Source organism: Triturus cristatus, chromosome 4_2 (assembly GCF_964204655.1).
Source record: "Triturus cristatus chromosome 4_2, aTriCri1.1, whole genome shotgun sequence".
NCBI lineage: Eukaryota > Metazoa > Chordata > Amphibia > Caudata > Salamandridae > Triturus > Triturus cristatus.
The window spans coordinates 366,166,263-366,179,971 of record NC_140586.1 but is presented as its reverse complement, the minus strand read 5'-3'; the positions used below and the strand labels follow the sequence as shown (position 1 = coordinate 366,179,971).

The window sequence follows — 13,709 nt, the reverse complement described above, 5'->3', positions numbered from 1 at the left end:
TGGCAAACCCCCCCTGGATATTGGCGACCAACTAGTGCACTCCCCCTGTTGTCCATATATACACAAGCAGCAGCCCTCATATACAATTGCCTAATAAACAAAAGTATTACTTCGTCAACACCCATCTCCCAAAGGTGATAATGGGTGACGCAGTCAAAGGCCACGGATAGGTCCATAAAGGCAAAGTATAGCTTACCATGTTTGACTTGAGTGTACTAGGCAATAAGCAAGCTCAAATTAAGACATTGTTCCTGTGTGCCTTTGCCCTTTTTAAAACCATATTGGGACAAAAATTTCTAGAGTTATTTGTAAAGGAGGCTTGGTAAAGTCTTTCCCAGGCTTCATCCTGCAATGCATTTAATCTAGTCTTCCTACTGGTTTTATATGCCTGACAGGCAAGCTTAACTAGGACTGTGTTTCTTGGGCCCATCCTAAGGGTATGATGTAGGTTAGACAGTGCTTTAGTATAATGCTTGTCAAACCACTTCTGACCCTTTGGAGTTGGGTCTATACCACTTTTTATTAAATTCCTTTTTACCTCCTGCAGAATTGATTCAAAAGCAGACATGATTCTAGTGGGTTAGGCGTTTATCTCGAGGCAGGCAATGATTTCGTTATACCTACTTACTACGACCCACAGGATAAAGTCTTCCCTAATAATTTCCCCCCACTTAAGTTTAATCCCATTCTTCCTTGCAACATGAGGTCTTACATGTGAGATCTGGGATCCCTAGATGCCATCCCAGTGCAGTTAGCATGATATGTCCGCATGATCGCTAAAAGCTGAGAAGTTAGTTTTAATATCAGTTAAAGCCTCTCTAATGGATGCTGATACTATTAAAAAATCTATTGTAGCACCATTACGGCTAGAATTAAAGGTATTCTGTAACTGGCCTGTAATTTCAGAGAAAGGATTCATTATCTCTAAATTTTGGGTGATAATGAGTCTGTTTAATATATTACGTACTGGTTATGCATAATATGCGGGATTCCTACTTCATCCTCATCAGAGAGGCCGCATATCGAGCTAGAAGAAAAACAGCAGCTATGCACATTAAATTCACCCATCCATATAACTCTAGGTATTTTCTTGCAATTATTAAATAGAACATTCAGTTTTTCCTCGACTAAAACTGCAACCTTAAACATCTCACCCCCAAAATGGTTATTGTAAAAAAGTATTATTAATATGGTGTTACCATCAGGGCCTTTAGATACAACATATTGTAATATTGGGAGTCATTGTGGGAGGAAAGAACTTCAAATTTCAAGGTGTTCTTTAATAAAGTCAGAATGCCACCCCTGGCACGTCCGGAGTTTGAGGCAATGGCAGGAGTATGAAAAGATCTGTAACCATCTATAAAGATAGGACTTAATTCCTAAGTCTCTTGTAGGCAAATTAGTTCAAAAGAGGAGATGTACTTAATCCACTCTTGGTCAGACATTTTTTGTCCCAAACCTGCAATATTCCATGTGATGACTGAGATCTTATCTTTACCTATGAACGGTTGAATTAGGGAGCCCACCCCCTCAGGGACACCACCATTGGCTGCTTTTGAAATCACCTCCTCGGTTCTTTGTCAATCACAAGCTTCCATATTCGCCAATACCATAAATCAATTGGTGAAGGGTAAGGTCTGTAGAGGGGAAACTCCATGCCTCATGCAGTGTTGGTTGTCCAATAGCTGGGGGAGAATAGTGAAGTCTCCCAGCCCATTTAATCTTGGCTGTTGGGATGCTGGTTTACAAAAGAAGCCAAGTATGAGGGCAAATATCTGATGTTGGTGCTTTGAGCAATAAATATAAAGATTCTGGGCCATGGCAGATGACTTAAGGGTTAAAACTACTCAGTCCCCCCTGATTGTTTTATCCGAGATACCCAGACAGGCTACTCTTCTTGCCTTCAGAATGTTAATCTGCCCCTCAGCGTGTTCATTTATATGCTTGTAGATCCAGGGGAGCACTTTGTGGATCAATTGGGTAGTCTTTTTGCATATTTTTTAGTTGTGGGGTGTTAGCCAGAATGACCACATAAGGGCTCGCAGCTGGCGGGAGGTCTAATCTTGGCCCATCACAGACTCTCCGCATGTAATTGCAGATGCCCTCTGACCTTGGATCTAAATTGACCTAACTCGTGTTCCATACTGTGGGCTGTGCTGGTGTCTCCACCACCAAGTCTGCAGAGGGAGCTGAGGTTATTAGTGAAAATGGGTGGGTGCCAGCGGTCAGGGGTACTGATGTTAATACAGATTTAGGGGCTTAGCTTACAGAGGCAAGACTGCTTGGGCCATTGCAATCCGACACGTTATCTGCACCATCGAGGACTGGCGATTGCAAAGCAGTAGTTGGACCTTGGGGGATGCTGCTCCTATCCCTTTCCCTCTAGAGTTGCAAAGACTTTTTGACTGCCAGCTCTTTATTTGCATTCTGAATGGACTCTAGACGTTTGCAGATAGGGAATAATAACTCTGATATTTTATCATAGAGATCATCCCAGTTCAAGATCTTTAATGACGTGTTATTTATCTGGACTCGGGTGGTTGGTGTTTGCACGGTTAACAGGGTTGGCAAGGGATTTTTTGTCACAACTTGCAGTGTTCTGCAGTGTTCTTACCAGTTCTGGCGAGTTGGAGAGATCCTTGACTTCGGTTCTTGAGGGTTCTTGTCTGCCCGAGGTAAGGGCAACCCTTTCTGGTAGCCACGGTGCTGCAGACAAGAGAAAAGTCCAAAAGGAGTCCCAAGAGGAAAAAATCCCGGCGGGAAAAACCTTTGATGGAAGTGGGGACTCCAGGAAGGAAACGGAAGGAAAGAAGCTAACAGTAAGGAGGAATTAGTAGGCAAGGAATCCAAACCGAAATAGAAGAATATAATCAGGATGAAGGTACACCAGCACGGATCACAGATACACCAGGCAGGAGCACAGGATACCAACAGGAGCGAGGACACACCAGCAGGAGCAAAGAGTGTTGCAATGCAAGGAAAGGAAGGATTCAGTCCTTTAAATACCCATGAATAGGAAGTTACCAAACAGGAACAGAAAGTGACCAAACAGGAACAGGAAGTGATCAAAAAGGAAGTAAGTAACCACCATCTTGGATAAGGAAAAGGATAGTGAACGGAATTGGAAGGTCGCCATCTTGTTATGTTATGTTATGTTAAAATTGGTCTTATATAGCGCTCGGCTACTCTAAAAGAGTGTCCCGGCGCTTTTAATAATAATAATAATAATCTTGAATTGGTTGAGCAGATACTTCCCATGGCCTTCTGGGAAGAAGACTATGGAATCATGGGAAGGCAAGATGGCCCCAAGAAGAAATGAAGAAGGAAATATATATCCAGTGAAAGAAAGGTAAGAATATATAGTGCACCAACATGTGAAAATGAAAAGCCGTAGTTTGAAACTGGAGGTGCGGCATTCCTGTCATGCAAATTGTCAGATAATGGACCACCGCATAGGTATGCGGCGTACGGGACACAGAAAGAGAGCAGACACCACGGGACGCACAAAACCAAAAAGGCAACAGCAGCCGCCGTGCAGCACCGCGATGCACCTGAAAACAACAGGGAAGTGCCTCGGGCTGTATCGCTGCCCTTCAGGAAGAAGCAGGCAGCCCCGCGGGCTGAATCATGGTCCGCGGTGCAACATTTTTGGACTTTCTGGGTATTTTGACGTCATTGGGAAAGGAGGCTTTAGCAAGGCCTCTTTTTCTTTGGCAGGCATAGTCCAATACTGGGGCACTAGGTGTTATTCCGCTAGGCAAAGAATTAAGAAGCCCAGACGTGTTAGGTATGGGGGAGTTAACAGTTACTTCTTGAGGATTCAACATCTGTGCCTCAGTATTTGCATCTGATAGTAACACCCTATCACCATCCACTGGGCCCAACAAAATTCTCATGTCTGGACGGGCAGTCTCTTTGGTTATGGCTGTAGTGGCTTTGGCTAAAAACGAATCTAGAGAAGTAAAAGATACCTCCTCTGTTGTCGTGTGTGTTACCTTCTTCTTGCCTATTCTTTGTCACCCCTTTGGTCGTCTTTCCTCTTCCCTCTCTCGAGATGTTAGAGGGGGGCCCAGCCCAGCCTCCTCCGGGCTCTGACAGTTGTGGATGGGGTACTTAGCCTGGCGGAGCACGGGAAGTGTAGTCCCCAGTGGTACTGCAGCAACGGCACAGCTCACTCCCCCCACCAGCAGTGGCAGGAGACAAGGTGTGTTGGCGGCTACACCCAACTCAGTCACTCAGTCCCAGGCTAGGGCAGGGAGGAGCAGCAGAAAACGGCTCACCAAATCTCCTCTGAGGCAAGGGGTCACTGACCAGGATGTCTCGGTCTCAGGAACTGTCCCAGACCCACGGGCCGTCACATCGCAAGCAATTACCACGCTGTTTTGAAATTGTGAAAGGCATTACCTCACACGCATTTACTGCACATGCTGTTGCCACGCGATTGTAGTGTCTCTGCTGCTTTGGGGCATTACAACGCAGTTTACTTACGTTTTTTTCACTGAGTTAATTCAGTTTCTGGGCCGTGTTGTTTTTCATTCTGGTGTTTTATGTTTCTCTGGGCACGAGGTGCAGGAACATTAGGGAGAGGAGAAGGAACATGAATATGAAGAAGATTAGTGGCAACATGAAAAGAACTAGAGGCAGCTCGACACAGGAGATGTACCTTTATATACGGGAAAATGTGGAATTCTAAATGAAATGGCAAATATGTATACCAATGCTGTGAATCAGGTGCACGATAATTTGCATTATTTGCAGCTATGGAAAAGCAGAGCCTCTGAATGCTTTGGCAGACTCGGTCCTAAAAAAATACTTTCATTCCCTTTCAAAACTTCTTAGGTACCCACTGGCCAAAAGCAAACACATTTCACATTTCTTGCCTTTCCCCTTCCCTCATGAACTTATCATAAACCCAAGTGTAAATGTCTGATTTGAAATTACATAAACATGAATAGAGTGGAAAGCTTCTGTTATGATCACCTATCTGGACTAAACCAGTGACAGAAGGTCAACTTATGGCCTGAAACAGAAACCCACTTTTCATAAAAAGGCTGCGACAGCGCATGATCAAAACTGCATTTCCATATAAAGATGTTGGCTGCCTGCCCATCCTCCACATCCCGGGTCCGGCTCTGCCCAAAAAGGCAGGATCCAGCAAAATCTTTATTCCCCTGTATCTTCAAAGTCAGGACCAAGACTGCAGAGACCAGAGGCCTATGACTGCCGTCCTGCCCATCAAACAAGAATTGCCACATGCAGTGCTGATCTGATCGTGGGATTCCATGGGTGTTTTCATCTCGCTGCCGGATCATTGTTTTCCCTTGCAAGTGGTGCTGACCTGAGTTGGACAGCCTCCACCCTTATTTCCTGCACTGGCAGCTCTGGTATACAGATATGTATCCATTCGCACTTATGTTGCTTACAGCTCATCATTTTGACTGTGAGTTGCGCCTAGCGGAGGAAGAGGGCTGGTGTATCTTGGCAACTGACTATTGCACTAATTTTATCCCCAGATCTGCAACTCAGACCTGCATACAAGCATCTGTGAGCCTTAGTGATTCTGACGCTGCAACATGTCCACCTCTGTGAAAGTATAAATCTATTGCCCTGGCTGCATTCGACCGGGCTGCTTGAGTTGCACATAACTTTACACCTAGTGCCACCCCCGGGAGCAAGGACTGTAACTGCTGACATCTGCCACCCATCACCCCCTCTCTGAGAACTACATACACTGCTTCCTGAGTCCACAAAGAGAAGAGGGAGCCTGCTGCCCAGCATAGAGGGTTCCTTCCAGGTGCTTGTTCCAGAAGATGCTTGCCGAAGAGCGGCTTGCGTTCTATCTACCCTGAAGACTGAGGAAGAGCACGGAATGTGTGACATAACGTACTGGCAAACCTACAGTCAAGCCACTCATCCACCCTTTCATCCATCCATCCATCCATGCATCCATCATTCCTTCACCCACCTTTTCACACATCCATCCATCCATCATTCATCCATGCAACCTTTTATCCATCCATACACCCATCCTTCATCCATCCACCCTTTCATCCTTCCATCCATCCTTCATCCATCCACCCTTTTACCCATCCATCCATCCATCCTTCATCTATCCACCCTTTCACCCATCCACCCATCATTCATCCACCCATCTTTTCACACATCCATCCATCCATCATTTATCCATGCAACCTTTAATCCATCCATCCATCCATCCTTCATCCATCCACCCTTTCATCCATACATCCAACCTTCATCCATCCACCCTTTAATCCATCCATTCATCCTTTCATCCATCCATTCATCCATCCATCCATCCATCCATCCACCCATCATTCATCCACCCACCTTTTCACACATCCATCCATCCATCATTCATCCATGCAACCTTTTATCCATCCATACATCCAGCCTTCATCCATCCACCCTTTCATCCTTCCATCCATATATCCATCCTCCATCCATCCTTCATCCATCCACCCTTTCATCCTTCCATCCATACATCCATCCTTCATCCATCCACCCTTTCATCCTTCCATCCATACATCCATCCTTCACCCATCCACCCTTCCATCCATCCATCCACCCATCATTCATCCGCCCACCTTTTCACACATCCATCCATCCAGCCATCATTCATCCATGCAACCTTTTATCCATCCATACATCCATCCATCCATCCATACATCCATCCTTCATCCATCCATCCTTCATCCATCCACCCTTTCATCCTTCCATCCATACATCCATCCTTCATCCATCCGTCCACTATAGTGCCAGCCTTTGCCAATATGTTTTAAAACGTACCTCATGTTGCATCAAAATCCTCAACGAGTCATCTTGGTCTGTCATAATCCATCATCTTGCACACGCGTTGTCATTGCTAGCGATGTAAAAGTCAATAAGCAGTTGTAGTGTGCGTTCTAAAAGCATGCGATGTAAAGCCTCCTGCGATTTTAAAGTCGCATTGCGATGGCAGCGCGTGAAAAGACCGTCGTAATGGGTGTTTCCCGGTGATTCTCATCCACCCAGTTGGTATACGACCATATGCTTTAATAAAATGTCTATCAAACCCTTGAGCCCAACAATAGTGCGCATTAAAGACCAAGCTAAAATTGCATTTACAAATAACGTTATGTAATTGGTCACACTATAAATATCCTTTCATTTGGCATACTATCCTTTCTGTGCTCACATAACGATTTGGGTTGCGATTCGCATACTTGACCCAAAAAACACAGAAGTCAGAAAAGGGAGATCGAAACCGAATCAGCTCTTAATAACATCACAGGAAGTGAAGTTAGTGTTTGGCTTTTTATCTGTAATGATTGCTCATTGTATTTCTCTTTAAGTAATAGTCACTACAAATTCAAAGGCGTGCCATATTATTAAACCATTACTCATGACAAACCCAAATTGCCATGTGGTTAATCTAGCAGCCAATGCTTAAAAAACATAGGAGTTAATTTATTTATTTATGTGACTTATAAAGCACCCGAATCACCCCCAAAGGGGTGTCTCCGCGCTATAGTAGTGCTTTGAGGTCAGTGTCGGGTAGATGAAGGGGGATTACAGAGTCATCGAGGGGGACTGAAAAAGTGTGGTTTTGAGAAGTCGTCGGAATTGGAGATAGTGGGCACATTCACGAAGGTGAAGTGGAAGTTGATTCCAGTATGAGGGGACAAGATGTTAAAATGCCTTCCCCCAATGCGTGATTTCTTTATCCGAGGAACCACAAGGAGTGATTTCAATCCAGACCGGAGTGTTCTGGAGGGCTGATGGCGCGTGAGTCTATCACTAAGATAGCTGGGGGCTTTGCCGTGAAGTGCCTTGTGCACTAAACAGCAGATCCGTTTCCGAACAGGCAACCAGTGAAGTCCCTGGAGTAGAGGTAAGGAAGCGGTTCTGGCTGGGGAATTGGACACCAGCCGTGCGGCAGAATTTTGGACCACCTGAAGTCTTTTGAGTGATGCTTCAGAGGCTGCAATCAGGAGGGCATTACAGTAGTCAAGACAACTTATCCAAGGGCCTGTAGTAGAGTTTTCCTGACTGTTAAAGGGAGGAAAGGAAAAGCCTTTCTCAAAAGACTTAATGTAAAGAAGCAGGTACCCACGGTAGATGAAACTTGTGTTTCCATCAAGAGTTTCAAATCTAAATGCACACCTAAATTTTTCACCACTGCCTTAGGGGTAGGACCGGGACCTAAATTGGTGGGCCACCAATGTGGGGACCATAGTAAGGTTGCCTCTCCAAAGAGCATAATTTCCGTTTTACTGGCATGTAACTAGGGAAAGTTTTTTCTCATCCATTCCGAAATTGCATTCATACCTTCAGAGAAGGCCGGCTGTGTGTTAGCAGAATTTCTGTCAAATGCCATTAGCAGCTGGGTTTCATGAAGCCCAGGGTCCTCAGTAGATCTGCCAGGGGGGCCACATAAAAGTTAAAGAACGTGGGGTTCAAGCAGGATCCATGGGGTACACCTTTGGTCAGCTTTGATGTAGAGGATTGGAAAGTGCCTAAAGTGACAGTTTGAGGGCGGTTGTTAAAGAAGTTAGCCAGCCACAGATAAGCTTGATTATGAATACCAACATTTCTAAATCTAGATAGAAGAATAGTATGGGATATCATGTCAAATGCTGCTGACAAATCCAGCAGCACTAAGAGTACCGCTTGTGTCGGATGTTATCTGTGACTGCAACTAAAGCTGTCTCTGTACTGAATCTGGGTCAAAAACCTGACTGGGAAGGATCTAAACCCCCGGTTGATTCCATGAAATCAGAAAGATGATGATTCACATGCTTCTCCAGGAGTTTACTCAAGTAAGGCAGCAAGGAGATAGGGGGTAATTAGATAGATCTTCCGGAAGAGCATTGGGTTTTTTCCAGATTGGTATTATTGGGGCAGCTTTCCATTCGGAAGGTAGTATGCCCGAAGTCAATGAGGAGATCAATGGAGCCAGCTGTTTATGAAGCAGCATGGATGTCTTAGCAGGTAAAACATCCTGAGGTGAGCCAGATATTACTGTTTTCATGAGGGACTCCACTGTGTCTATTGTTAGAGGGGGGAAGCAATCTAGAAGATTTGCGGGGTTAGGGTGAGGTAGATGAAATACAGTGTTAGTTAGTTGGGGATCTTTATCTTTAACAATACTGTCATAGATGTCTTCAATTTTCTGAGTAAAGTGCTTAGCCAATTTATCACAGAGGTCCTGTGAGGGTGTTGCATCATCGTGGCATGCCTTGGGGTTGATGAATAAATTCAAAATGCGGAAAAGCTCCTTAGAAGAATTTCCTGCCTGATTCAGCTGGGACTCAATGTGCATCTTGCGAGCCTTTTTTGTATTTTTATGGTAGCGAGTTAAGCAGAGCTTAAAGGCTTCTTTATCAGTTGCACTATGAGAAAGCCACCAGCGCCTTTCTAGCTTTCTACAGTGACTATTTTCTTCCCGTAGAATAGGAGAGAACCAAGTCGCTTGTGCTCTGTTCGATTTAGAGGGGAGGAATTTTAAGGGGGCAAGTTGGTCAAGTGTGGAAGTAACTAGAGCATCATAGTTAGCTAGGTCTTCTGCAATGTTTTCGGACGACGAATATGTACTACTAGAAAGGATATTTGAAAAATGGCCTGGCGTTATTTTATGCCACTGTCTTCTCCAACTACGTGAAGATGTCATAGGAGTAGCGAAGGCTCTGTCCTCTTTTATGTGGAAGCGTAGTAGATAATGATCCATCCAAGAAAGGGTGCAAGGAGCCTCGCAATATATGTTAGGAGTAGTAGTCAGGATAAGATCGAGGGTATGTCCCGCTAAATGGGTGGGGCCGGTGTTGATCTGTTTCAGACCAAGAGAAGCTAAATCCGATAGAAATGTAGAAGCCTCTGCATTTGAGGAGACTTCACTGTGGACATTAAAATCTTCAAGTAGGAGGAAATTGTTAGAGGAGATGATATGAGGGTCAATCAATTCCATGAGCTGAACTGAGAAGTTCATAAGGGGACCTGGGGGGCGGTAAACTAGGGCACCTTTCCAACAATGATGGGTAGGGGAATCAATCCTAAATACCATGATTTCAGGTTTGGTATCACTATGATGTTCGGTAATGGAGACCTTGATAGATTCCTTGTGTACTATTGCTATTCCCCCACCTGTCTTAGCTAATCTATTACATTTTTGGATTCGATAACCTGCGGGGATGGCCGCCATAATGGCAGGGGAGGAACTGGGCTTCAGCCAGGTTTCTGTTAAAAAGCATAGATCTATGGGCCCTGATGAAAGTAAGTCCCAAATCTCAATGGCATGTTTAGGAAGGGATCTGACATTCATCAGGAGGCAATGCCAGTCCCGATCAGAATGACATATATAAAATGGCTGAGCCTTGTTAGCCGCTGGGGAATGTATTTTGTTCCCGTTATCTAGTCCATCATTAATTGATGTAGGGGTGAGGCTACTAAACTGGCATTTTATGCAAACAAAACCTCCCTCCTATGCTGCTGGAGCCTTGTTAAGGCAGCTGGAAGAGAAGGCCCCTCTAAGTGCTTTGAGCCTTAGACTAGAATAGGTGTACTTCAGGTTTTGTTTAGATTGAAGATTAGAAGGGTCAGGGGTTCTGGCTCCTGGTGACGGCTGGGCGCGGACGGTTGCAGACGGGATTGCCTTAGGCGTGCCTGCTGCGTGCGTCCACTCCCACATGGTGTTTTATTAGGGCTACAATCGGCCCTAGGAGCTTCGGCGGACCGGGGACCGGTGTACAAACAATCAGTAAGGAACAAGTAAAAATAAATGCTGTAATAGAGTTGGCAAAGCTAACGTTTATTATAAAAAGACGATGTGTGCAAATAGTGCTAACTAAAAGTACGAGCATGAAATGCGAGCAACAAAGTTACAGCAAGGTTAAAAACAAAGGTTCAGAATCTGGCCCGCGCTGACCCGCTACCGCTAATCTTTGCGGTTTAAATCCCTCGAGCTGCCAGGTAGTCCATGGCAAAAGCTTGTATGAACCTCTATCTGTCAGAGGCATGGTAGTGTACAGCAACCTTACTGTTTTAAGGAGTGATGACATGCAGATTCCGTATAGTATGATTCCTACTTGGCCTGGGAGAAATTATATTGGCGCAGGAGTAATTGGAGTAATTTCAGTAATTATGCATTACTCTTCAAATGCGAAACTACCTAAATTATACGATTGTGCCAGCTATAGTGATTAAGAGTACTTTAGGGCTCACATCCTACCCTAGGAGCACAGCCGCAACCAAGTAAGAGAGGGCAAGTGACTGCTGGTTGATGCTGTTTGTGTCCTGCAGAATTTAGCACTATTTTCTTAGTGCAAGATGCATCCTCCGGCCTATTTTGGACAGGGGAGTGCATTTCGCATTATGAAAATACCACTAATTGCTGGAATACGCTTTTCACACAAATACACATAATTAGGAGTAATTACGCTAGACAAAATTACACCAGTTATGCCCACCCCTAATTCCTACTCCTATTGGAGATCACTTACCTTCACAATGTGGAGGATCAGGCGACCATCCAAAGTAATAGCACTGAATTAGTTCTGATCCATTCAAAAAATAATTTTCCCCACATGAAAATTTCACCACATCCCCATCAACGTATGATTTCTTTCGGGGATAAAACTCTCCATGTTCTAAACTGCTCAATTCTGAGCATGTTAGTTCTGAAAGGAAAAATAATATGCATATTGATATTAAGTGAAAAAACTAATTAAAGACACAACAACGTTTTTTTCTCAAAAGAACTGCCATCCAAACACCAATTACTAAACTATATTGTAAGATCTTAAATATATGTTTCCCATACATACAGTACACATATTTAAAAACTGATTTTATCAGTTCAATGACCTTATTTTCAGACATTCCAGAAGCACACATCTTATCCTTGGGTTATTTTTATCTACGATGGAGACTCTGGAATCTTTGAATTCAGTCAACTCAAACGATGAGTAATTCTATTAGATACAGTGAGATCATTATATTTATGGTACATAAGTTTTATTTACATACTTCCACATTGGCATTCATTTGAGTGTTGTGCTCAATCGGAAGGTAAAATAGGACAATCAAAATAACCCTTTTCCCGGTCTTTACCCGATGTTTGTGCCTGCATAAATCGGGCAGGAAACATATAAAACCACTTGTGTGAAGTTTGGCACGTTTCGTGCATCAGAGTTTGTTTTCATTGGCTAGACATAATAGCTGTGGGCCCGATTCACAGAACTAACTTAAGACAAAGTCCTAAACTTACTACCATTTTCGTATTCACAGAAGGCACTTACTCATTTTGGTATTCACAGAAGACGCTTACTCACCTTCGGTATTCACAGAAGTTAGGAGTCCTAACTTTAGGACTCCTAAATGCCTTCTGTGAATACCGAAAGTCTTAAAATTCGGATTTTTCTCAGTTTAGGAGTCCTAAAGTTAGGACTCCTAACTTTACAACTACTAAACTGAGAAAAATCCTAATTTTAAGGCTTTTGGTATTCACAGAAGGCATTTAGGAGTCCTAAAGTTAGGAGTCCTAACTTTACTACTACTAAATTGAGAAAAATCCAAATCTTAAGACTTTCGGTATTCACAGAAGGCCTTTAGGAGTCCTAAAGTTAGGAGTCCTAACTATACTACTACTAAACTGAGAAAAATCCTAATTTTAAGGCTTTCGGTATTCACAGAAGGCATTTAGGAGTCCTAAAGTTAGGAGTCCTAACTTTACTACTACTAAATTGAGAAAAATCCTAATCTTAAGACTTTCGGTATTCACAGAAGGCATTTAGGAGTCCTAAAGTTAGGAGTCCTAACTTCTGTGAATACCGAAATGAGTAAATGCCTTCTGTGAATACCAAATTGAGTAAGTGCCTTCTGTGAATACCAAAATGGTAGTATGTTTAGGATTTTGTCTTAAGTTAGTTCTGTGAATCGGGCCCTGACAGTTTTACATGTGGCTTACCACAAAAATGTGAATCGTGTTTATTCCCAATTTTATCTTGGTGCCATTCAAGCAAAATGCAATATACAAAACAGCAAGCATGATAATTCCAATATGTCTATGATGGCAGTCAATGGAATGGTAGGTCAAATTGTTTTGCTATATTCTTTTTTTACCTGCACAACATTCTAACTTGTTACCGGATGCAGTATTACGACCACTTTTTATTCTATAGTGCGGAATTGGGGAGGTTAATGCTTTATTGCTGCATGCTTATTCCCATTCTGAGCTGAGAACTCAGAATATGTTTGGTTTTTTGGTGCCAAAACTGTTCAGATATAATCAGCCAGGTGAGGTAATTTTTCAGTTGTTGAAAAGCAGAGTTGAGAGCACTGCCCTTTGCAACCATACTGAGCACGATAACCTATATGCATAAGTATTGTATATGGATAATCTTCGAATTGAACTTGAAGCACAGCCACAAAGTTGGTCAAATCATGATGTGGTCAAAGGAAAGCATTGCTAATAGCCAGCAGAAATATGAACAAAAATATTATGCAAGCCAACTTACTGATGCATTGTGGGGTGGTGGACCAGCCATATGAAAGGCACTCAACCTCTTCGGCCGCACTGCCTCTCTTCGTGAGATACCCTTCCTCACACTTGTACTGCAGCTTCTCGTTCACCTTGAACTTTTTCTGGGCTGACAGCGAGTGTCCATTAGGCAAATCAGGAACTTCACAGATTTCTAAACACAAATGAAACATAT

At 43.5% G+C, this 13,709-nt stretch overlaps 1 protein-coding gene across 1 annotated transcript in view; it reads right to left on the bottom strand.

The window, feature by feature from the left end:
• Positions 1–13,709, bottom strand: part of LOC146833903 (coagulation factor XIII B chain-like) — a 204,497-nt gene that overhangs the window by 95,133 nt on the left and 95,655 nt on the right. Inside the window, exons 4-5 of the mRNA XM_085601809.1 lie at positions 13,512–13,688; positions 11,496–11,672 (exon numbers count right to left, since the gene is read on the bottom strand). Coding sequence (XP_085457935.1) covers positions 11,496–11,672; positions 13,512–13,688 — 354 coding nt within the window. The remainder of the gene's footprint in view (positions 1–11,495; positions 11,673–13,511; positions 13,689–13,709) is intronic.